Raw genomic sequence first — 26381 nt, 5'->3', positions numbered from 1 at the left:
AGCGTCATGTCATCTTACCCGATATGATCAAAAATGGTTTCAATCTAAAAAGCATAAAAACTAGGTAAACTGGATACACTGTTGCAAACTAAGGAAAGTAACAATAATTGAGGAACTGACATTTTAAAACTATGTCGTCTTGTCGAATATGTCATCTTAACCCTAGTTTACATCCCCAAAAAACTTACTACTTTTCTTGCCTGGGGTGTGTTACACCCCAACAGTTTTAAGCGCATATATTTGTTTAAATTAATGTTCTGGTGCATTGTTTAGGTTTTTTTTTTTCAATCGAGTTGACATAAAAATTGTTTTTGTTTATGAACACGTGTATTGTTCGGCAAAATTTAAAGCGATTTTGTAAAAATTTTTAAAAATTAAGTATGAAAATATAGTTTTCTAACATAATTGTTAAAAGTTAAATAACTTTGTAAATGTAGTTTTTGTTTTAGTGTCTAATTTACATAGATATTATAGAAAAAATATAATAAAGGTGATGAAAAAGAAAGAGCAACAGCGTTGAGAGCAATGCTAGACTTGGGTTCCAAAACCCAGGAAACAAGTTGTACTGCTTTCAACACAGCACATTGTTGAAAAAGCAGTTTTTGGACCTCAAAATAAACCTGTCATGATATTGGTCTATAACGGAACAAAAGGTGTAGACTTGTTTGACCAAATGGTATTTTTATATTTATGTTCTCACCAAAGCAATCGGTGGCCCATGGTTGTATTTTACAATTTATTGGATATTTCAGCATTAGCCACAGTTATTATTTTTCGCCATTTTAACCCTCCTTCAAGAAATATAAAGTTATTTAGAAACGAAAAGCTTATCCAAATTGCAGAAGAACAAATGGAAATAGAGTTGGATGATCGTTCGCATCCTTCTATAGAAAAAAGAAAGCTAGTCTTGATGCTCTCTATGATGCAGTATATGGGAAGACAATCGCAGTTTTTCACTCAGTTGACGAGAAGCTTCCACGAAAACAGGTATTGCTATAAAAAAAAAACGTTCGTAAAAATGCCACCTTTGTCCGAGAGCAGACGACAGGAAATCGAGATCAACTTGCGATGTTTGTGAAAAAAACACTTGTCATCGCCACATCAATACAGTTTGTACTAAATTTCTCCCAGAACTTCGATCTATACCAGAATAAGTTTACACATCGAAATGTTAATTATTATTTACTTATAATTCATGAAAAATAAAATAAACACTAAAAAAAATTGATTTATTTCACATTTTGATCATTGGGGTGTAACACACCCCAGGCAAGTGTGGACGACCTTTTTTCACATGAAATTTCCAAAAAATCAAGTTGAAGCTCTTTGATAAAATAAAAAAGAAAACTATTTAGAAAAAAGAATTTTGTTCACTGATTTTTTATCCCAAGTCGAAAAACTGATTTTCAAAAAAGTTACAAACATTTAAAAGTCGTCTGGGGTGTATCACACCCCAGGATGTAAACTAGGGTTAAGAAGATCTCCTACCTATCATAACAGGTAACATAAAGGAGATAGGGCATGTTGAACATGTTGAAGTAAAAAAAACAAGCACCCTTGTTTTTAATCGGCAATAACTTTTCTCAGAGCAATCGTGTACCTATTAACCTTATTTTTATGTCATTAGATTCAGCGTCAAAAAATACCTTAAAAACATGTGTCATATGATGATTTTCGACAGACAATTTGTTTCACTACATTTTTGACCTTCACCCTCTCCCTCTTGTCCGCGAAAAAACACTCTTCCACCCAATTTTTTTATAGACTTTTTTATCCTTGCTTCTTATCCCAAAAACAATATTTTTGCCGATTGGTTCCTATTCACAGTCTTAACAGTAGATATACCTATATCTACCTACTATATTTTTTTTATTCCTCTCTCTCTCATCAACCAATTAAAAAACTAAGTAGTACCTACCTACCTATATGTACCTACCAAACAACCCTATTACGGACTTCAACTAATCTCTCAAATGTCAAACCAACCAATCACTCCCATCTCAAAATTTTTCTTCTTTTTCCCACTCCATAATATGCAAAACTAAAAAGAACTCCATATGATGTCATAAACACTACACCTACGGCTGCGTTACTTACTTTACCTATATGCATCCTTTATTAAATAGTTTCACTAATTTCATTGGCCAATAAAAATTTTCAAAAACAGCAAAAAACAAGAACAACAAAAAATGAACAAAAAAGGGCGGCCCTTTCTAAGAATGAACTCTGTTATTTTAACAGATTCTGTTGGGATGAAATGTGTGGTATGAAATGTAGTGGTATGAAATGTAGTGGTATGAAATGTTTTGGTATGAACTACCTCGACCCCAAATATTTTATTGGTCTGGCGAAATTCAAATAATTTAGTTACGAAATATAGGTACAATACGAAAGTAGATTTTTGAGGTAAGATAAAAGTGTTCACAAAGCTTCAGATACGGGAAACCGACGAAGTTACGAATACCAGAGTTACGGGCGACAGAGTTACGATTGTCAAAGTTACGTGAAACCGAAGTTACGAAAAACTAGAGTTACGAATTCTAAAGTTATGTTAAGCTATGACATGTGATTTTTGGGTTGGCAACAATTGCGAGGAACGACATGGAATTATGGACATACAAACAAGAGATTAACATTTTTCTCATTGGTCAGAACTAAATGAGTAAAGCGAAAATGGGTGTTATTTAATCTTGTAAAATTTTGATTGGATAGGTATAGATATACACATATATGGTTTTGTTTTTGTGAGAAGATCGCAAAAACGTTGAAATAGAAAAAAAAAAACATGAGTATACTTATGTAAGTTTGGGGGACATAATTGAATTTAACTTCTTATTTGTCCAACTAATATTGCAAATACGTATTTTTTTTCTAATAATTAATATAATTATTCATAGCGTATTTTGTAATACCCACTTTGTTATTATTTATAATAAAATAATAACCAAACCACCCCTTTTTTTACAGACGTTATTTTGGTGTGGTGAACTGTTGTTGCAATTGTTGCCAACTCAAAAATCACATGTCATAGCTTAACATAACTTTAGAATTCGTAACTCTAGTTTTTCGTAACTTCGGTTTCGCGTAACTTTGACGGCCGTAACTCTGTCGCGCGTAACTCTGTTATTCGTAACTCCGTTACCATTTCTTCAGATACAGTTCTGGCAATCTCTTCATTAATCATTTAACTAAATTTAGTCTATTTAATTGTGATTTGTGTGAAGTGCCACATTAAAAGTTCAGTTTCAATTTTTGTACTTGCAATTTTGATAAAATACAGTCAACGGTGATACCAGAAATTACTATTAACCTACATTTAATATTCCAAAAATTATTCACGTGGCAAAGTCAATTATTTATCAATTTTCCACTGAACATTATGATGATCAACATTAAAACACTTGACAGTCTTTTCTTACATTTCGATTTGAAAACATATAGAAAAATGTTTTTATTCAAAATAATAACACTTCTAACAATCTTAACTTTTATTCTTGCACAAAACATAACCCTTCAAGATTTAATTGTACAAATTCATATAGAAAGTGATTCAGCAGAAGTGTGTTTCATCGGAATTGATGGCGAAATTTTGACTGATTTCATAAAAACAAATGTTTCCATACAAATATTGAATTTTGATGTTGATTTCTTAGGAAGGTTTCGAAACATATACAATGTTATCATCGTATTTAAAATTCCTGATTCAAACTCAAACATTCCAAAAGTACTTCAAAATGTGATCGAAATCATTCAAGTTAGAAAGTTCGTCATAGTTATAGCGAAAACACTAACCAACTTAACTAAATACTTTCACTTTTTTGCTGAAAATAAGTTCACAAGAATTTTCGGAACAATTGGCAAAACATCATCATATGCATACCTCCCTTACGCCGATAACACGGTGTTACAAAAATGAGGTTTCAAAATATACGCGGGCGGAGACCTATCAGGTTTTGTAGAGCTAGTCGCACTGAATACGAAACGGTATTTGAAAATCCCCTAACACCCCCAAAATCTGAAGTTACGGGCAAAAAACGGTTTTTTGGACCTTCACCCATTGAAAAAATTCTAGCTTCTACAATTTTTTACCCATTTTCGATTTTTTTACAGTTTCTGATAGAAGATAAATATACCTTTTCAACAATGTATAAAATATGTAACTCGGTAAAACCACTTGGAATTTATAAGCTGTCAAAGTTCAAAAATTCCATTTTTTCGTCATTTGCCCAACTTCGGCATCAATTTAAAGTATATGTTTTCAAAACAACATGCTATTTAAAAAATATATTCATAAACTATATCTATTTCCCAATCAATCGAGTTATTTTTTATGAAAATCACTCCAAAATTGGCTTAGAAAAAAAATTTCGATTTCAACCCAGATACAGAAATTCGAACTTTTAGGTATAGAACGAAAATGTTGTTTCGGCACGTAGTAGGATAATCTGGGCGCTAGGATTTGATAATGGGTTTTTGTAGAGGAGCTCAATACTCAATACTTCTTTGAAAGGGGGGTCTATCTCCTCCCGTTTAGGTGGGAGGGGCAGTTTTCTAAAAAAAAATTATCAAAATAAAAAAAATTATTAAAAAACAACGGCAACACTTACAGTAATAAATGATACCATTTCCGAAAGGAAAAATTGTACATTTGATTCTAATTTTTAAATCAATATAACATAACCAATAGTTTTTGAAATAATCGATTTCAAAAATAAAAATTGGCGAAAAAAAAATTTTTAAAACTCATTTAATACTATTTTTGTCCAGACTGTGAATTTAAGTAAACAAATTACTCACACAGAAAACTGCCTCAATTGATTTCTGATCGAACAGTGAAAACTATTTGTTTCTATGTCTTCTAGTTTTTGAGAAAATTGAAAAATTATTTTATCAGATTTTTCTTTTTTCAAAATATTTTTTGTTTTTATTTGTTTTTATTTTTCAATTTTCTCGAAAACTAGAAGACATAGAAACATATAGTTTTCACTGTTCGATAAGGAATCAATTGAGGCAGTTTTGTGTGTGAAAATTTTTTTTATTAAAATTCACAGTCTGGACAAAAATAGTATTAAATGAGTTTTTAAAAAATTTTTTTCGCCTATTTTTAACTTTGAAATCGATTATTTCAAAAACTATTGCTTATGTTATATTGATTTAAAAATTAGAATCAAATGTACAATTTTTCCTTTCGGAAATGGTATCATTTATTACTGTAAGTGTTGCCGTTGTTTTTTAATAATTTTTATTATTTTGATAATTTTTTTTTAGAAAACTGCCCCTCCCACCTAAATGGGGGGAGATAGACCCCTCTTCCAAAGAAAAAGATGTTTATATTGAGCTCCTCTACAAAAACCCGTTATCAAATCCTGGCGCCCAGGTTATCCTACTACGTGCCGAAACAACATTTTTGTTCTATACCTAAAAGTTCGAATTTCTGTATCTGGGTTGAAATCGAAAATTTTTTTTTCTAAGCCAATTTTGGAGTGATTTTCATAAAAAATACCTCGATTGATAGGGAAATAGATATAGTTTATGAATATATTTTTTAAATAGCATGTTGTTTTGAAAACATATACTTTAAATTGATGCCGAAGTTGGGCAAATGACGAAAAAAATGGAATTTTTGAACTTTGACAGCTTATAAATTCCAAGTGGTTTTACCGAGTTACATATTTTATACATTGTTGAAAAGGTATATTTATCTTCTATCAGAAACTGTAAAAAAATCGAAAATGGGTAAAAAATTGTCGAAGCTAGAATTTTTTCAATGGGTGAAGGTCCAAAAAACCATTTTTTGCCCGTAACTTCAGATTTTGGGGGTGTTAGGGGATTTTCAAATACCGTTTCGTATTCAGTGCGACTAGCTCTACAAAACCTGATAGGTCTCCGCCCGCGTATATTTTGAGTGTTACACCGTGTAATTCAGTCCAGCAACTTGTCGAAAATACTGATCATCTTCCGGATTCTCTAAAAAATTTGAATGGTTTTGCTTTACGAACAACTATTAATCAAGACTTTCCAAGAGCTTTTTGGTATCCAAATAAGAGAGGACAACATCGTATTGGAGGACGATTTGGTCAAATATTTCTTCATTTCTTAAAGAAACATAATGCCACTTTTAAAGAACTATTATTTAATGATACAATCAATGAAATTGTTAAAACTGTAATTCAACCAACTTTAAGCAATCAGATTGATATAAGCATGAATGCACTTTTTCCACAAAAAAATCTCGACCAAAGTTATCCAGTTAAAGTCCTTGAATCAGTTTTAATGGTTCCTCGCAATGATTTTATTTCACCGCATGAATACCTTAAAAGACCATTTTCAACTGGCGTATGGTTGTGCATTGGACTTTCTGTTATATTTATAACAGTTTTAAAGATTATACTTGACAAATTAACAGCTTCAAAAGTGGATATTTGGTCTAGTTTCAGTAATACTTATTTGTCTTTGTTGAATTTACCAACTGAAAAACCAATAACTTCAAACTACAGATTTTATTTGCTTGTACTTTTGCTTGCTTTTATTATTATAAATTTGTTTGGAGCATTTTTTCAATCTTTTTTGACAGTTTTTATAAAAATTAAACAATTCGACACTATTCAAGATCTTGTGGACAACAAAATACCTGTTATGATTTTAGATATCCGATGGGAAGCACTTAGAAATTATTCTTATCCAAAAGGCTTTGATAAAATAATTCGACCAAATAATTCTTCGGTTCTTGTTCCTCAATGTTTATCTATGCGTAACGTTAGCTTTGCATATGTCTTAGATGAAGATAGATGTCAATTTTTAATTGGTTTTCAATCTTTGTTTAGAAAAAGTTTATTTCGTAGAGCCCGACAAGCAATTACAAGTTACCCTATTGGATATTTGCTACCACATCACTCTCTTTTCAAGGAAATTTTGAATAAATTCATCCATGAAGTACACCAAACTGGTTTGACTCAGAAGTGGGATTCAGATGTACTTTACCAAGCTAAGACGCAAGATTTCAAATCGAGGGTTTATACAGATTATGTTTATGAAGAAACGCTTACTCCATTATCATTGCATCAGTTGCAGTTTGCATGGAACTTTTTACTGATTGGTTTGGCTATTTCAACAATAGTTTTTGTTCTGGAATGGATTTTTGAAAGGATTGTAAAAAGATACTTTAACTTGAAGAATATATAAAATGAAGATGAAAACTGTAACCAAGCAAACATTGTGGAACACTGTTCAATCAACGATGACTCTCAATGTCAAATGTGAATGAGTATCGCACACTAGCCAGCTAACTTATTTTTTTGGAGTTCATTGATAAATTTTAAATTCGATTTTAATAAATGTCTTTTTTTTAGAAATTGTTTCTTCATTTTTAATAAAGGTTGATGTTTTGTTGAAAAAAATGCTTGTTCACTTCTGATTAAATTTATTTAAGTAAATGCGTAATCCTATCTGTTTTTTTCTTCATAAAGAGCTGTAAAATAAATGTTTGGACTGCATTGTAACAATTTTTTAATTTGACTCATTTTCTTTTTGCTGTTATTTTTAAATCAATATCCAATAATAACCAATTAATTAATATGAGCACTAATTTTTGCAAAATATTTCCTTGAATTTCAATTGACTAGACAGCCTTCCCCCAAGATCATAAAAACTCTTAACAAGCCTCTTTAATACCCTACTTCTTCTCGTATATTCTTTTCATGTAAACATTCTTCAGAGAAATATAGGAAAATATTTCAAAAATAATGTTTTCACTAATGCATCATTAAGTTAAAAACTCTACGGAAAAATTGATCTTTGGCCCCGATTTCGTTCCTTGTATTTCGGTCATAATAGTGTTCTCAATTATGTGCAATTAGTTAGCATTTGAAACTCATTTTATGCAACATACACATTAGGCTTTTGTACAAACAAGAAGATGTTTGAAGTTAATTTTCGAAAAAAAAACTACGAGTGACTTTGTAAATAAAAAGAAAATAGTATTGGAATTTTTGTTAAGTAGGTCAGAAATCTTTTAATAATAATGAGGGCAATGTTTTTAGATAGATTATATTGGCCAAGTACATTTTCGGTTACACACAAATTTTAAGTAGAAAAGTGATTGATAGATAATATAAAATGATTGATTGACTCGCAAAATTTTGGAATATGAATTTCCTTTAAAACATAATTTCTTGTTATCGGCTAATGCGAATACATATTTTTAGCAAAATGAAATATTAAAAAAAATGATTTAGAATTAAAAAAAAAAGTTTTTTTCATTATATTCAACCTTTTCAATATTTCAAGTCATATTCCCTTTTATTTCAGTAAAATTGTAGCTCTAAGTCCCAATCTATTCACAGTCCATTAAAATCAAAGTCACCATTTAGAAAGGTAAATTTTAAAATTTGTATGACAAAGACAATTTTATAATATTTAAGTAAGTAAATTATTAAACACAAACGGTCACTATGGTGTATGAGTACCCTTTTTATTCTATTAAAACTCATATTCAAACGGTTGATGGAATAATTTCTTTCAGTGACTAAATATTGAAACAAAATTGTATTTATTGACTATTCAGCTATTCTTACAGATATTCTAGGTTGATATTCTAGAAAAATAAGCCGAGAAAACCAACAGAAACAAATTCATCATTCAAACGTGAATTTTCTCTGATTTTGTGAAAATAATAAAAAAAATTCACTTTCGTTTTTTTTTTGAAAAATTTTGTTTTTTTTTAAATTAAATTCGTAAAAAATCGAGATTTATATCAGAAACTGGAACAGTGTTTATTTTTGCAAACCGTAACGGATACAAAAAAGGCCTGATTAATCTAGTTATGAGTCTTTTGAAATCACTTGCATTGAGCATAAATTTCATAGCTAATTCTGAACTTATCCCTGCAGCTTCATTCTGTTCATTAATCCTTGAAAGGAGATGACCCATTCTTCTATGGAGCCTGGGCCCAGGGCGTACACCGACGAGACTAGTATCAAATGAAAGCTTATATTGAGCTCTATTAGTGAGCCAAATATTTTCAAAAATGCTTTTGGGGATTTCCAGATATTTGAGTCTGAAGTTGGGGACGGAAAAATCAAAAAAATCGGAGTTTTTCGAAACAACTCTTCATAGCATCCGAAATATAGAACCTAGAAAAACAATTTTGGTACCAAATGAAAGGAAAGTCATACCTTTCGACTGATACTAATATCTTTTTCCTAAAGTCAGTTTTTTTTATATATGGCTCTTAGACTTTTTTTTGAAAAAAAATTCCGTAATACTGATTTCAACGACTGATATCTCGAAAAAATAAGTTATGACATACACTTTTTTTTACACCAATGCAATCTTCAGTTTATAAACTTTTATTTCATATACATAAAAGTAACATTACTTAAAAAAAAACATATTATAAACAAAAAAAAAACTTACAAAAAAAAATTAATTTAAAAAAAATTAATATCATTTTTTTTCTATTTTATTCAAACCTTAAATAGGTATAATTGATAATAAAGAATTATTACATTTAACATTAAGTCTTTTCATTAAAATCGTCAATAAGGATATTTTCTAAAAATAACGCTGGTATTCGAATATCTTCATGATGCCGAGCGAATGCCAAGTACCATAAAATACTCATAACGTGAGCGCAGTACCTAACAGTCCTCATACCAACAAGACAATTACATTAATATGCTTCAATTGCGTTGCTTGTGTTGGATACATTTTCGTCATTGCTTACTAATATGTATGTTAAATTAACCTTTGAACTGATGTGTCGTGATTTGATTCGACCTCTCAATAGGTAATTGTTCCCGATTAGTCTTGGATATGCAGAACTAATGTGCATACGGCTCTCACAAACTTCTATCACGTAGCTTCCGTTTTCTTTTAAATGTTCGCCGTAATAGGAATTAGCTTGCTTAATCTGATAATTTCCCAATGATATTTTTCGCAGCTCTTCCAGAGAAAGTAGAGGAAAATTGTTCAGATTTGGAAGATGTCCGTTGATGCGACAAAATATAGCTCTTATTCTGTTGAGATTGTTTTCCTTAACAAAATCGCCTAAATAATTATGGGTGTTTAAGCGATTTAAAGCTAACTCCAATACTTACTTACAGTGGCGACAAAATAAATAGCACATGTACCCTAAAATTTCTAAAATGACAGTTCTTCGCACTTTTTTAACTTAAAAGAGCTGTTTTATTAATGAGGAAGTAAGAACACAAATATATTTGATTTATTAAAAAAGAAATTAAGGCATTGAATTCTTTAACAGAAAATAACAACAAAATCATTAATACAGCTCAAGTTTTTTAGGACAAAATAAATAGCACACTTCCTAAAAACAAAAACAAATTAACAAAAATTTTAACACAGTTAAAAGAAAATAACTAGTATTTGGTTGGGTAACCCTTATTATTTATCAAAGCATAAAACCAACGGTTAATAGACGTAACAAGACTCCGAAATCGTTCAAAAGGTACTGAGTACCAAGCTCGTCGAAATTCCTGCCAAAGTTTGTCCAAATTTGAGATATCAGACCTGTTAATCGCTTTTCCCACGTCACTCTACAAGCCCTCAGTAGGATTCAGATCTGGGGACTGGCTTGGCAATTCCATAACACCGATTTTTTGGACGGATAGCAATTGTTTCACAGACTTAGTCTTATGTTTTGGGTCGTTATCCTGTAGAAATGTCCACTTTAAAGGCATTTCCTTTACAGTAAAAGGTAGAATAGTGTCCCTTAGGATCTCCTTGTACTTAAGGTGGTCCATAATACCCTCTATCCGATGAAATGGCCCACACCATGCCAAGAAAAACATCCCCAAACAAGAATACTGGCCCCACTATCCTTAACAGTCTATATTTTATACTGCGGGTCACATTTCAACTGCCCCACGCGGGGAATTTCCGTATGGGGCATTTCCAAATGCCCCTATGGGGCATAAGAGGCATTTCAAAATGCCCCATACGGAAATTCCCCGCGTGGGGCAGTTGAAATGTGACCCGCAGTATAAAATATAGACTGTTAAGGATAGTGGGGCCAGTATTCTTGTTTGGGGATGTTTTTCTTGGCATGGTGTGGGCCATTTCATCGGATAGAGGGTATTATGGACCACCTTAAGTACAAGGAGATCCTAAGGGACACTATTCTACCTTTTACTGTAAAGGAAATGCCTTTAAAGTGGACATTTCTACAGGATAACGACCCAAAACATAAGACTAAGTCTGTGAAACAATTGCTATCCGTCCAAAAAATCGGTGTTATGGAATTGCCAAGCCAGTCCCCAGATCTGAATCCTACTGAGGGCTTGTAGAGTGACGTGGGAAAAGCGATTAACAGGTCTGATATCTCAAATTTGGACAAACTTTGGCAGGAATTTCGACGAGCTTGGTACTCAGTACCTTTTGAACGATTTCGGAGTCTTGTTACGTCTATTAACCGTTGGTTTTATGCTTTGATAAATAATAAGGGTTACCCAACCAAATACTAGTTATTTTCTTTTAACTGTGTTAAAATTTTTGTTAATTTGTTTTTGTTTTTAGGAAGTGTGCTATTTATTTTGTCCTAAAAAACTTGAGCTGTATTAATGATTTTGTTGTTATTTTCTGTTAAAGAATTCAATGTACTTAATTTCTTTTTTAATAAATCAAATATATCTGTGTTCTTACTTCCTCATTAATAAAACAGCTCTTTTAAGTTAAAAAAGTGCGAAAAACTTTCATTTTAGAAATTTTAGGGTACATGTGCTATTTATTTTGTCGCCACTGTACCAATACAATACTTATTGAGCAAAATATTACCGTTGAAAAGAACACCTGGTCAGCCTAATGTTAAGAAGAATAAAATGTTTTTCATCGCATTTTATTTGTGTGCATATTATATTTTTTAGGGCTTATAATTATTTTCATTAATGAAAAACCATAGTTCTTTATTATCAATTATAATTAAGGTTTGAATAAAATAGAAAAAAATGATATTAATTTTTTTTAAATTAATTTTTTTTTGTAAGTTTTTTTTTGTTTATAATATGTTTTTTTTTTAAAGTAATGTTACTTTTAAGTATATGAAATAAAAGGCTATAAACTGAAGATTGCATTGGTGTAAAAAAAAGTGTATGTCATAACTTATTTTTTCGAGATATCAGTCGTTGAAATCAGTATTACTTAATTTTTTTCAAAAAAAGTCTAAGAGCCATATATACAAAAATACTGATTTTAGGAAAAAGATATTAGTATTAGTCGAAAGGTATGACTCTAACCTTTCATTTGGTACCAAAATTGTTTTTCTAGGTTTTATATTTCGGATGCTATGAAGAGTTGTTTCGAAAAATTCCGATTTTTTTGATTTTTCCGTCCCCAACTTCAGACTCAAATATCTGGAAATCCCCAAAAGCATTTTTGAAAATATTTGGCTCACTAATAGAGCTCAATATAAGCTTTCATTTGATACTAGTCTCGTCAGTGTACGCCCTTGGCCCAAAAATGGGTCATGTCCTTTCTTGGCTTTTTCCACAGCTAGAATTTTTACAACATACACAATGGTATCAACAAAAAAAAAAACAACTTTTTGAAACTATTTCTCATTTTTTTTAAATCGATTAAAATAGACAAAGAATGCGAGGTAAATACACAAACAAAATAAATTGATTTTTTAATGGAATGTGAAAAAGTATTTTTTTTTTTTTTTGTTGACGTCCACCTGTTTATTTCACTTTTCCACAGTCAACCCTCAGCCCTTACACTACTCATCATTTATACACATTCTTCAAATTCATGGCGCAGCCCCCACAATACCATACCACAACACCACAAAAAAAAAACACCGGTATGTTCCAAAAAAACACAGGAAAATCTCTGTTTTTGTTTTATAGTATTTTTTTTTTCAAATTTTATTTTTATTTCAATCCAATGAATCGACATCAGAATGGAAAAGAAACACTCACATTTTCCTCTAATGTTGTTGTTGAACATTTTTGTGTTGTTTTTTTTTTTTACTTATAGTTTCTGGCTGTTCCTCACCATCGGAGTTGTATCTTGTATAGCTATGTATCTTGGCGCTAAGCAATATACAAAATCGACTGGTTGCAAGCCACACAATGCTAGCCTCTTGTTTCAGTCGAAAGGTAGACGCTTAACTGAAAAGTTGAATGGTGCAGAGACGAATAAAATTTTTATATTTTTTGAAATTATAATAAATTCGCTAAAAGTCATATATTTTTAAAGAAACGAAAATTAGTGCAAAAAAACATTGGAATTTTAAAAATTTACATAAAAATTCTTATTTTAGAACTTGAAAAAAAAAAAGTTAACAAAAATAAAAATATAAATAAATAAATTTAAATCAAAGAACAAGAAAAAAACATAAAAGAAAAAAAAAACAAAAAACATGAAAGTGCTAGTCAATGTTAGTGGCGGTGTTGGTGGTAATCTTTCGGATGAAATTTGCGTAGGAGAAAACCCGGAAAAAGGAAAATCAACAGAAATTCAAGATATATTAGGAAATCATGAAGCCGAAAAGAAGGATTGTATTCAAAGGTAATTATCATAAATGACTTTGTTTTTATTTAGTTATAACATTTTTTTATTAGTCAAGAGAAATTGAAATTGTTTGTAATTAACTGACCTTACTTAAAAACAAATGTAAACAATACAATACAAAATTTTAAAATAATCAAAAAGCCTTCAATTTAAACGAAAGAAAGAATTATCAAAAACTAGGTCAACAACTACTTTTCATTCAGCTTACTTCGAAAGAATAAGCAATAAGGGATACAAAAATATGAGCGCCTGAGTAAATTTCAATATGTTGACAAAAGTTGTAAATTTCCCAAGCTTAAGAAAATAACCTCTAGTTAATGCATTAGGGAAATTTTTTTAAATGACTCAAAATTTTCAAAAAACTTATAAAATATACCAGTTTTTGACTCGAAATTTAAATAAAAAAAAAAATAAAATATTAGGAAGAACATGCATTTTGGATTAAACTCATTTTATTTAGGTTCTTAGCAAATATCTAGGCTCAATTATGTCGTAGAACACAAAATTAAAGTTCTCACATTTTTAATGCAACATAGGTATAATTGTATTTAAATTGCAATTTAAAATGGAAGAAAGTAGGTAGTAGTTATGAGTTTCATGAGATTCCTTGGTTAGGAAGTTTAATTTTTTCTTTACAACCAAAAGCTAAAGTTAGCTGACATATCAAAAATAATATAACCTTACATTTTTCAAAAGTTTTAAAAGATTTTGATTTAATTTTTTTGTGTGTACAGCAATCAAATCAAATCAAAATAAGGAAAATACTTTTTAGAATTTTTTGTTTTTGAAAAATTTTGTTTTATATTGCAACTAATTTTTTTTGAACAGTATAGAATTTTTGTTTTTGAAAAATTTAAAATTTTTTTTTTTAAACACTCCCAACAATTTTTAAAATATTTAAGTAAAAACTGTTTTTTGTAAGTACAAAAAATTTATTTCATTCTTCGTTTACAGATTGAAACTTGTTTATAGATGTTTTTGTAGTATTAAAATATTATTTGATTTTTTACTTACGATATACATAATGTAGGTACTATATCAAGTTATGCATTCCCATATACCTACCAATTTTGGAAAAAAATAGTTCTCTCAAAAACGGATCAAAAAATTCAAATATTAGTGTTTAGACAAGATTTATCTTCTTATATAAAAAGTTATTTTTTTTTTTCAAAAATCGTTATACCTCCCATAGAACCGTTTTTTAAAATTTTAAACTATTTTCCAAATTACTAGTTAAATTTGAACGAACTATTTTATGCAAAAAAATTTATATTGCCTTATAAATCAAAGACAAAATTTTGAAAAACTAAATTTTTGGATTTTTTTTTTTTTGAAAAATCAGATTTTCGACAACGTGATATTGATTTTTTTTTAAATTTTGGTCTAACTTGTTGATTATAAGTTTCTACAACATGGCATACCAAATTTATTTAATCTTTTTTTTTCAAAAACTATTTATAAAAAACTACTTTTTTAAAAAACGGCTCTAACGATTTAAAATTTTTTTTTTTCTAAAAATGCCTCTTTGTAAATAAAATTAGACTACATACATTTTTTGGAGCTAAACTTCATTAAGGAGTTGTTTTTACATTTGAGGAACGAATTTTTTTTAATACCTTGTTGCTCTTAGAACTAGCTTATTGGGTCGAGTTTTCAAAACAATTTTTTTTTTCTGAAGTTCTCAAGATTTACCTAAAATTCGCATTAAAACGTACTTTTGACACAAAATAATACCTACCTTTCTACGACTACCTATAAGAAAAACCGGATTTTAACATAACCTCAAAAATTATTGTTTATTTAAAAAATACTTCAAATTTGAATTCATGAAAAAGGACATTAACAAAACCACTGTTAGGCAGTACAAGCGCAAAAGTCATAATTTTGTGCTGTAACAAGTGCACAAAGAATTTAATAATTATGTTTCACAAAATCTCTAGTAAAAACTTTGTTTATAGAAAAAGTTTTATCTTACCTGCTTATTAATAAATCATTTTTCAAGTCAAGTTTGATTTTTGCTATTTGAATTTTTTTCAAGACATCTATTTTTACTACCCACCTATATATCAAGACGAACAATGGTATAGATTTTATTTTTATTAAACTTGTACCTGTGAAAATAATATTGCCGGCCGGCGCAGCTTTATGCTGATAATGATAAGATATTGAATTTCATTTCTTAAAAACTTATAACAAACAAACATTTCCGATAACCGGTCTTATCGTAAATTTTATTATGTATGTATATTTCAAGTTTCAACTCTATAAAAAGAAGTTAATTAAATAGATTAGATATAAACTTAAAAATCAAAAGTTAATGAAAACGTGAGAACGGGTTTCAAAAAAAGTTCTAAAAATGGCATCGAAAAGAAATAAAAATTTACATTTTCAAATTAAGGTAATAATCACTTTCCAAATTATACCTCTACTTTTTTTTCTTTCGTGACAAAAACAAAATTATAACCGGACACCTTTTAACCTTGAATTTAGTGAATTTCCACTCCTACTTTTTTTCCTGACCAGGAAAATAAATCACATTAATTCTTAGCTATTAAATAAATAACCCTGCCTCTACCTATTACTCTTGTGTTACATATATATTTTTCTCTTTAAGTTAATGTGTACCACAAGCACGAGCCAAAGACAGTTAAATTGTATTAAATCGATTTCAAGACAAGAACATTGTTCTTACAAGCATTTGATAATTCAAATATAAAAAGCTATAGCTGGTACTAGAGTACTCATTCCAGTACCTCAGATTCTAAGTTGATATGATTTTCAAGGTTATTCCTTACGTCAGTTTACTTATAACTTCAGGAATAATGTCACCACCAGGTGAACGGCGCCAGACACGCGAACACTCCAACTTTTATAGTCGCATTTTAATTTTTTTATATTTTCGAATTCAATTTTTCCAGTAAAGATTTTTTTTTATTTTATTTTAAATGGTTTGACTTTATTTGTTTGAAATGTGAGGATGACATAACAAAAAGCTGGTTTTGATATGTGACAGATGACGTGTACTCAATTGTAATTAAAACGAAGTCATATTACACAGAAAGGTTTAATTACTGTGTCTGACCACACAAGAGTAGGATTGTTTAAAGTGATGAAATATCTAAACAAAGAAAGAAAATCAATTGAAATTTAATTCCGTAAATTGAGGTTAATGCAAAGTAAGATACGATAAATCGGAAAAAAAATTGGCATCGATACTCAAAGTATTGGTTGATTGATTTTTCATTATTTTTTTGCGGTCAATTTACATCATTGCGTGTGATATTAAAAATACAAAAGGGTTTTCACTGAGTTCTCAAAAACAAAAGAAAACGACTTCACCAAAAAATTTGTATTCCTATACAGAAAGTAGAAAAATATCACAGGTAAAAACAAAATCAGACGAAATCTTCAAAAAAAAAACACACACAAAAAAATATTTCAAAAACTCAAGAAAATTATTCGCTCTAATTTAAATTTAAAGAATTTGACTCACCATCATGAGAATATAATAAATCAGCTTAACACATCAGCGCGGCAACCATACTGTGCACATTGCTTGCATTCCTAAACGTTGCGTTGGCGATATTGTGGCGTCGCTCGTCGAAGGTTGATATTGGTGGCACAGCAGGCGTTTGGGAATTTACCCGTGAATTGCATCACAACACCACAACACGATGTGTTGCTATTTATTGTTGGGTGCCTTTGCCCACCCACATAAAAAGGCGAAAAGATCTAATTTTTTAATATCTTAGAAATCTTTAAGGAATAAAGTTGCAAAAGAACTTCCAAAAAAAATCCTATTTTCATCCCACAAACAATCTTGATATTATACTCAAAGTTAAAAATTAAGGAATTTTTTTCTTAAATAAACAAAAACTAATTCCGTTTTGTTTTTTCTGAATGAATTTTTGAATGAATTTTTAAGTTTTTTTTTTTCGTTTCCCCTCAAACACTAAACAGGAAAAAAAATATTTCTTTTTCATTTCTACGTCAAAGTTTATTTGTTGATATTTTCAAATGTTTCAAAAAAGAATAAAAAAAATTTAAATTGTTGTTGTTGTTCCCTCGGTGGAAAAAATTCTTTTCTTTATGTTTCATAGTTTCTGTTTTTGGCGCCAGACGTTGAAAATGCTAAAAATATAAATTTTTGTGTTCTGTTGTTTTGTAAAATGTAAACAAAATTAAAAAAAAGAAAGAAATTAATCAAAAAATTATATTTTTTTTTTTGAAAAATAAACAAAAAATAAAAACAAAAAATGTTATTCACTATTTTTTGTATACTTAAAAAAAAAAAAAAACAAAGTTTCCTTGAAGGTGACTTTTATGTGATATACCTGGCCTAAGTCGTAAATTTTACATAAAAGAAACAATTTTTTTTTTTTTGAAGAAAGCGGAAAACAACGCAACAAATATTTCTCTTCAAGGTTTAAAATATAAAAATGGAGGCCAGGCAATTTTGAAACAATAAGGAAATTAAAAAAAAATTAATTGGTTTGAATTTTTGTGTTTTATTTACATTTTTCAATATTTTTACGTAAGTTTTATGTTTTTTTTTGTAAACAAAATTTCAAGGGTAGCCACAAAAATTAAAAAACGTAAATTAAGTATTTCAAAAAATTTTTTTTTTCTTTATTACAAATAAATCAATTTATGTAGCATTTTTTGAATTTAGTAAAGAATAATATGTATTATTTGATGAATAGTTTTGTTTTGAATAGTTGATAGGAAATATTTCAAGATTTTTAGATTTCTTAAAAAAAAAAAAAAACAATTTTTAAAAAAAAAAGAAAAATGTAAATTTAGTTTAAAAAATATATAAAATACAAATATAAAAATATAAGAAAAAAAAAATTAAAATAAAGGCCATATGTAGACTTGTAGAAATTTAGGCATGTAGAAATTTTTTCTAAAAAAAAACGAAAAATCATTTTACTGATTTTTAGTGAAAGAAGTAGCAACTAACCTTTTTTTGAACTTCAAACAAGTTCCTAATTAAAAACAAAATATCCATATTTACATCTTGCCCCAAATTTTAAATAAGGCCTACAATACGGTAAAATGGATCAGTTTTGAAAAAAAAAATCGGACTTTCTTTGGTATTTAAATTATAAAAAGGATAAATTGTCGAAACATTGTCTCTAAAAAATATTTGAAGTAATTTTTTTTTATTTTTGTGTCTTGCCAATATCATTTAAAAGTCATTCAAATGTTTTATAATTGTTAAAAATTAAAAGCCAAGTAGACATTTAAGTCCAGTAAATAAAGTCAATTTTTATTCATGAGAAATAAATTTTATTTTTAGCTGAAATTAATATTTTTTCGAAAAACAAAAATTAAAAACATTTTTTTTTTTCGAAGAAGTAAAAATGCATTTCAAATACCTGTTTTCCTCTTAATTGCTTTTGGCAGGTCTTTTTGGTTAAATGAATATTGTGTTTTTAATTAATTGGCCAGAAACCAGAAATAATGTAAAAACAAAAACATTTTTGCTGTCCATTTGTTCAAGTGATGAAAAACAAAAATTCAGGTAATGCACATTGAATTGTTTCAACAATATACAAAAAAATTATTGTTTGAAAAATATTTCCTCCTCCTCCACATAAAAAAAAAATTTCTATTTTTGAATGCACACGTTTTGAAATGGTAAATATTTGACAACTCAAGGGTATTTATATGAGTTCAATAGTCATATTATCTCATTAAAAAAAATTTAAGTTTTCCATCGGCATACTTCGATGAACAGGATGTTTCAAAAAATTTAACAGATGTTGTTGAAATATTTGTTTCAAAAATTACTCAAGGCTACAACAATAATACATCTTCGTTTCTTTGTCAACACAAAAGGTGAAACCATTCATGAATTGTTGACTGCGAGTAAAGTGTGCTATTTGGTGATCAATCAATTTCAAAATGTCAAACTTGTGTTATTATCACTCAAAGAAAAATTGTTTTCATTTTTCCTTGGACTTAACATTCAGAAAAAAATAATAAATATTTTTTGTTTTTAATTTTTTGGCAAAAATTCATAAAAGAAAAAAATAAATAAAAATAAAATAATTAATTTTCTATTGATATTGAAAAATTTTGATTTGTTTTTATTTCAAAAATGTACTAAAACTACGTTGTATATTCTTTTGTTTGACATTTTGGCACTGGATTTTTTTTTTTTTTTTTGAAATTTAACTTTCGTTTTAAGGATGTTTGAAGATCGCATGCACACGATCGCGTGTTTGGATGATTAATGGTGACTGTCATTTAATTTGACACGTTTTCAAAAATTAATCAGGATCTTTGAATGAAATGTCAGATGAAATATAAATCATTTAAATTGTTTACGTTTACTCAATGACTTCATTTTGGTTCATTAACAATTTCGAGGACACTCAATCACACGAACAAAACCAATAATTTAGTCGACAGAAGAAAGCAACCAGATTTTTGAACCACAAAAGCAATATATGTGGAAAATACCAATTTTTTTTTTTTTTTGAAAATATAATTCACATCCAGTTTTAACAAAATTGTAAAAGCAGTTTTGATTAAATACTAAAGTTTGGATTGCTTTCTGAGATAAACATTTTCTCCCAAATAAAATATCAGAACAGAAAATCTTTTTTTTATTTAAAAAAAATCCGCCAGATGTCCAGGATTCCTCCAAAGTTTGTTTACCCTCTTTTTCATTTTCACAAATTCTTCTTCCATGACTAAACAAAGCCACTTTATTTTGGAGAAACAACAATTCCCGATCGGCAATTTCCATGGATATGTGTTTCATGATTCATGAGTATTGAAAGAATGATTTTTTTATATTTCTCATTCAATCATGTAAAAGCCATTCATCTCGATGTTATTTTCAGTTCATAAATATTTATAAATCTTTCGATAATACTACTCCACGATTCCAAATAGAATTGCACAACATTTTCCGCAAAAATTAAAAAAAAAAATATGAATACCCCAAAAAACTTTATGAACATTCTAAAATCTAAATGCATTTTCAAAGATATTTTTGCCATATTCACAAAATAAAATAAACGACACTCATCTATCTTTGCGATGAGTGACAATAATTTTTGTTTTAGTGCGATAATAATTTCTGCTCCATATATCTTCTTCTTCTTCTTCTCCACTTCTTCATTTTCCGTGATGTTTAGAAAATTTATTTTCTTATTCTAAATAAATTTTGATTTGTAGTGTTACCTACCAGAAAATGTTGTATGGTTTTGGAAGAAGAAGGTGGTGGTAAGTATGAATATAGTAAAGGAATTCCATGGCATTGGTCCAAGTTAATCATCACTTTCGCTAGACCGAATAGCTATATAATAATTCTTCATATGAGAGTAGCTTAGCTGGGGTAAACAAATAAAAAAAAAAAAAAATATTTGAAATAAATTTCATTGGGGCAGGACACTCATCGCGATGATGGTTCATATAAAGATCTAACAAAAATATTTAAAAATTTTATAAAAGCATTTCAAAAGTTGTTTAAAAATATAACGACAGAGAAGAATGATATATATAAACAAAAATATTGTTTATTATAATTTCTCATATACTTGTACATTGTAGATTTTTATTTTGTTTTTGTTTTTATATTGTGGTTTCGCTAATTAAGATTTTATGATGAGTGGACGATGAAAGGTTATTAGTTTTTATTACTACTAAATTGTTAAGGGGAGGATAATTATACGTTTTGGTCTTTTTAACTGTGGCTAAAGTGGGTTGAAGAAATTATTGGAAGAAAAGGTTGACGAATTAAAAAAAAACATTAACTTAATTTAGAAACTCACCATTTTTAAATAGGGTTTTTAATTGTTTTTTAACAACTATTAAAAAACGTTTATGTTTAGTTAAAATTAAAAAAAAAAATTCATCTTGGTTCCATCCAGGATCGAACTGGAGACCTTCTGCGTGTAAAGCAGACGTGATAACCGCTACACTATGGAACCATATGATTAAATAAAGCAATTAGAAAAATTACATTTGCGCTTAAATAAACAAGTATTCCATATTCAAACAAGAAAAAAAAAAAACACATTATTTACTGAATAAAGTGAGGAGCGACTTTGTTAATCATTATTTACACAGATAATGTTGTTAGCTTAATAATTCGAAAATTAAATTTAAAACAAATAAATTATCAACTTTAATGATAGAAAGATACACTTCTCATACTCTACTACAACAATTCCCATCTTCAGATTGCTTTTCAATCTGAAGATGGGAATTGTTTGGTGAAAGGGTGTTTTTTTTCGAAGAGACAAGAAAATCTTCAATTGGTCTCAAAAAGCCAATGATTCATTTTATTTATGGTTTTGATGACAAATTAAACGTTTATACTTCAGTTCTTAGACGTTTTACACGAATCATTGGCTTTTTGGGACCAATTGCAGATTTTACTGTCTCTTCGAAAAAAACACTCTTTCACCAAAATTTTTTGTATGAAAACTCTTTATTCTTGCTTTCTATCCCAAAATCAATGTTTTACCAAATTTCATTAGGGTGACCCATCATTTTTGTTTTCACTCAAAAAAACACCATTTTAACCATGATATTTTTATAGACACTTTAGATTCTTGTTTCTTATCTTAAAAGTAACATAATTACTAAATTTCAATAGAGTACCACTAATATTACCTACTCTTGTATTACACACTTTTTCAAATATACCCATATTTTCTTTACTTCTAAAAAAAACACCCTTTCACATAAAAAAAATTTATAGACTTACATTATTCGTAATTTCCATTAAAAAGAGAACATATTTTATGAATTTCGTAAGGGTACCATTTATACCATTGATTTTATTGGACTTATCGCGGATTTTTCCCAATTTCCAAAAAAAAAAACACCCTTAAACCTTAAATATTTGTATAGACTTTTTGGGTTCTTGGTTTCTGTTATAAATGAAACATTTTTACCAAATTTCATTGGTGTAACAATTTTTTCCTAGTTTTTGTGGTACTAGTTCCGAATTTCATCATTTCTTAAAAAAAAAAACACCCTTTCACTCAAGATAATTTTTTACACTTTTTAGATTCTTAATTCTTATACAAACCAAAACATTTGCACCAAGTTTTAAAAATTAATAAAATTTAAGTCAGCTGTTATGATACCTTCGTCACACACAACTTAACCCATCAACAAAACACCCTTTCACCAAAAATAATTTTAAGAACTTTATGAATCCTTTGTCCCTGCTTTATCTAAAACCTTCATCCCGAATTTCATCAGTGTAGCATGTTTTTCCCATGGGTTTCGGTTATATTTTACCTGTTGAAGTAAAAAAACAAGCACCCTTGTTTTCAATCAGCTATAACAGCTTTTTAGAGCAATCGTATTGACTTTATTTTTATGTCATTAGAATCAGCATCAAAAAATACCTTGGAAACATGTGTCATATGATGATATTCGACAAACAATATTTTTCAGTATATTTTTGACCTTCACCCAACTTTTTTTATAGACTTTTTTTGTACTTGGTTCTTATCCCAAAAGCAAACTTTTTGCCAAGTTTCATGAGTGTAACAATTTTTTTTCTTTTAAATGTCTATTTTACCTGTACTATAATTTCAAAAACATTTTATGTGAGTATTCATAAAAGAAAAATTTAAATATAATCTGGAAAAAATGTAAAACCATACATTTTTTTTATATTGTGAAAAAATCATTCGTTGTATAACGAAGAATTAAAAAATATCGTAATCAATAGAGCCGTTAAAAAGAAAAATTTGTGTAAAAATTTTTCAAAGATTGTTCAAAAAAAAATTTTAAACTGAAAAAAAAGTAACACATACACCACAGTGACCCTTCAAAATAACCATAAGCCGAGATATAAACAAATTTGTCGGTGGTTAAAATAACTATAAGGACTTAAAAGGATATAATTGGCAAGTGGAAACTCAAAAAAGTAAAAGAAATGTAAAAAAGTTAATACATTTTCAAAAGAAAATTAAAAAAAAAAAAAAACATTTTGGAAAACGTACTTTGGACCGATTGATTAGTTTACCGAACCGAGAAAAATACCAAAACATAAAACTTAAGCAGAAAACGCAAAAGTTATCCAATAAGTCAAAACATTTAAAAAATTCCCAGACGATGTATCATCCATCTTATACACTTTTAAAACAAAAGTCGCTGATATACATGAAAAAAAAAAAACATGAAAAGTAGTACCAAATTCTTTGAATATTTTTCAAAAACATTCTTTTAGAGACACAATTTTAGCAAAAAATAAAACATAACATCATATCAATGCCTTTTCAGAATTCTTTTCAAAAAGGTACAAAAATGTTCGAGAAATATAAATTTCAAGTAATTTTGAAATTTAATTTTGCAAAATTTTATTATTCTCAAGCAATTGTATAAAAAATACAAAACAAATTAAAATTGTTAAAAAATGTCTTAAATTTTAATTGGTCATAAATTTTAACAAAAAATCTTTAATACCGAGAAAAAAAAATGTTGAACTCTTCTCTGCGTTCAATGTCATTGTGTTTCTACTCAATCTTTCACCAAAATTGAGTGGGTAAAGAGGGCGGAGGGGCAAAGAACTTTACCCCTAACAAGAGATAAATAACATCAATTCTCTATAAATAAAATATTTTTTTTTTGTTTAAGATGGAATTCTCGGCAACAAAACTCTTCTCCTATTATTAGCAAATAAAAAAAAAAATAGAACAAAAAATCAGTGACTACATAAAATACGCCACTAATTTGGTTATGGAATCGGTTCTATATCGTCAAATCACGTAGTATTTAAAAATGACTACGTGATAAGTTAATTTGTGTGAAATTATTTTTTTCGAAAATAGAAATAAAATAAAAAAAAAAAAAAATAAGAAATTATCAGATGTTAAATTGAGGCAAATAGCTTTTGTTTTTATGAGTGACGTGTTACTTTTTGTGGTAAAGTCAAACAGTGCAGAGTTTTTTAGCGATGGCTCAGAGCATTTGAGCATTTTTGCGTAGGAATTTAAGATGTTTACCACCCAGTTGTGGCTAATTTTGTACTAAATTCAGGTGGTCGAAATGTTTACGACATAAATTTATTATTTATTTGATTTTTATTTACCATCACATGATGAGAAATTTTGTTTTTGAAAACCAAATTTTTAAAAAATGTTATTTTAAGAATGGCGCCCAGGCAGGAATTAGAAAGTCGACAGAAAGGTAGATTATGGGAATTTTCTTTGATTATTTATTTCTCACTTCATTAATTCCAAAAACAAAAAACTCACGGAAATATTTCTTCTTCTTTTCTTCCAGACAAATTCAACAAACACCATTTCCAGGTATTTCTGAATTACTGCCAACACTTTATCTCTGTGGAGCTGGAGTAGCCGTACCGAATATTCTGGACCAACTCAATGTCAAATTCATCATAAATGTAGCCCCCGAACTGCCTGACACACCTTTATCCGATACCAAGCCTCTATATCTTCGTGTAAATGCCTTGGACAGACCAGAAGTTGACCTTAAATGTCATTTTGACGAAGTTGCCGATATGATCGAAGAAGTCCATCAACTAGGTGGAAAGTCATTGGTTCACTGTGTAGCAGGTGTCAGTCGATCAGCATCTTTGTGCCTGGCATATCTCATGAAACATCGTGGAATGACACTTCGTGAAGCATTTTATCATGTCAAAGCAATACGTCCACAAATCCGACCAAATAGTGGATTTTTCCAACAGCTGAGGGAATATGAAGAAGAATTGCGAGGAAGTTGTTCGGTGAAAATGATTTATGTTGAATCATTGGATCGTGAAGTTCCTGATGTTTATGAACCAGAATATAGAGCAATGGAAGAATTTTATCAAAGACATCGTACATTTAAAAGGCGTTAGAAATTTAGAGTGTTTTATAGTTAAGAATTGTAGAATTTAAGGTATAATTGAAAAACAAAAAAAACGGAAACCCCTAGGATCTCTAAATTAAATTCCCTTAGCATAGTTCTAATGTTTTTGGTGTATACTTTCAATTATATTGAATGAAAGATAAAAAAGAAATGAAATGAAGATGCATGTTTGTATATGTATCAATGTGATGTTTATTTTTATATATATTTCCATTAGAAAATAATTATATTTGATATTTTTTAATTATTTAATTTAAAAAATATTATTTTTTGACTTAGTTATTGAAAAAAAAATTAATAAAATATTAATAAAATTAATCCGTTTCTGTTGTTTTAATTTTTTTTAAAGTCGTAGCTCGTAATTCCTCGATTAAAATGAAAATAAAAGTGAAAGATCCCTTAAATTTTGGAATGTAAAATATATTGCTACAATACAGGGAAATGTAAAAAGTAATTATTTTGCAAACAAAATTTCGAACTGTTTTTAACGGTACCTACAACTGTTTCTTGATTCCTAACGAGTAAACCTATTATAAGGAGATTTTTGTACAAAAAAAATTTTTCTAAACTAAGTTTTAAAATTGAAAAGATTTTTCAACTAAAATATTTTTGGATATAATAAAAAAAAAATAACAATTTCAAATTATATTTAAAACAAAAAATTTTTTGAAAACAGACTTATGATTTTTTAAAAATATTTTTATCAATTAATTTGAAATTTGTATATAAAATAACTAGCTGACCCGGCGGACTTCGTTCCGCCATTTCTTGTGTTTATTTCTAACTATCGACTCTGTAATGAGTCATAATTTCCAATAAAAAAAAGGAATCAAAACTTGAAAAGTTCGTAAAATGACTTTTAAAATATTCACTTTTAAACTTTTAGCAAAAGTGGCTTATATAAAATATGTTAAAAACGGCAAAAAACTTGGGTAAAAAAAACTTGTTTTTCAAGTTATTCGGTCAAAAATAATTTTAAAAATTCAATTGTTTGTACA

The 26381-nt window shown here is 28.6% G+C and overlaps 1 protein-coding gene and 1 non-coding gene across 2 annotated transcripts; one reads left to right on the top strand and one right to left on the bottom strand.

The window, feature by feature from the left end:
• Positions 1 to 13100: 13100 nt before the first annotated feature.
• LOC129912014 (dual specificity protein phosphatase 18) lies at positions 13101 to 25386 on the top strand. The gene is made up of 2 exons (XM_055990094.1): positions 13101 to 13524; positions 24796 to 25386. Exons 1-2 carry the CDS (start codon positions 13376 to 13378, stop codon positions 25370 to 25372), a joined length of 726 nt encoding a protein of 241 aa, XP_055846069.1. The 5' UTR covers positions 13101 to 13375; the 3' UTR covers positions 25373 to 25386.
• Trnav-uac (transfer RNA valine (anticodon UAC)) lies at positions 21404 to 21476 on the bottom strand. Its single transcript has one exon. It is a non-coding gene; the product is annotated as a tRNA-Val (tRNA).
• Positions 25387 to 26381: the final 995 nt, after the last annotated feature.

Source organism: Episyrphus balteatus, chromosome 2 (genome assembly GCF_945859705.1).
Source record: "Episyrphus balteatus chromosome 2, idEpiBalt1.1, whole genome shotgun sequence".
NCBI lineage: Eukaryota > Metazoa > Arthropoda > Insecta > Diptera > Syrphidae > Episyrphus > Episyrphus balteatus.
This window is presented reverse-complemented; position numbering and strand designations above follow the sequence as displayed.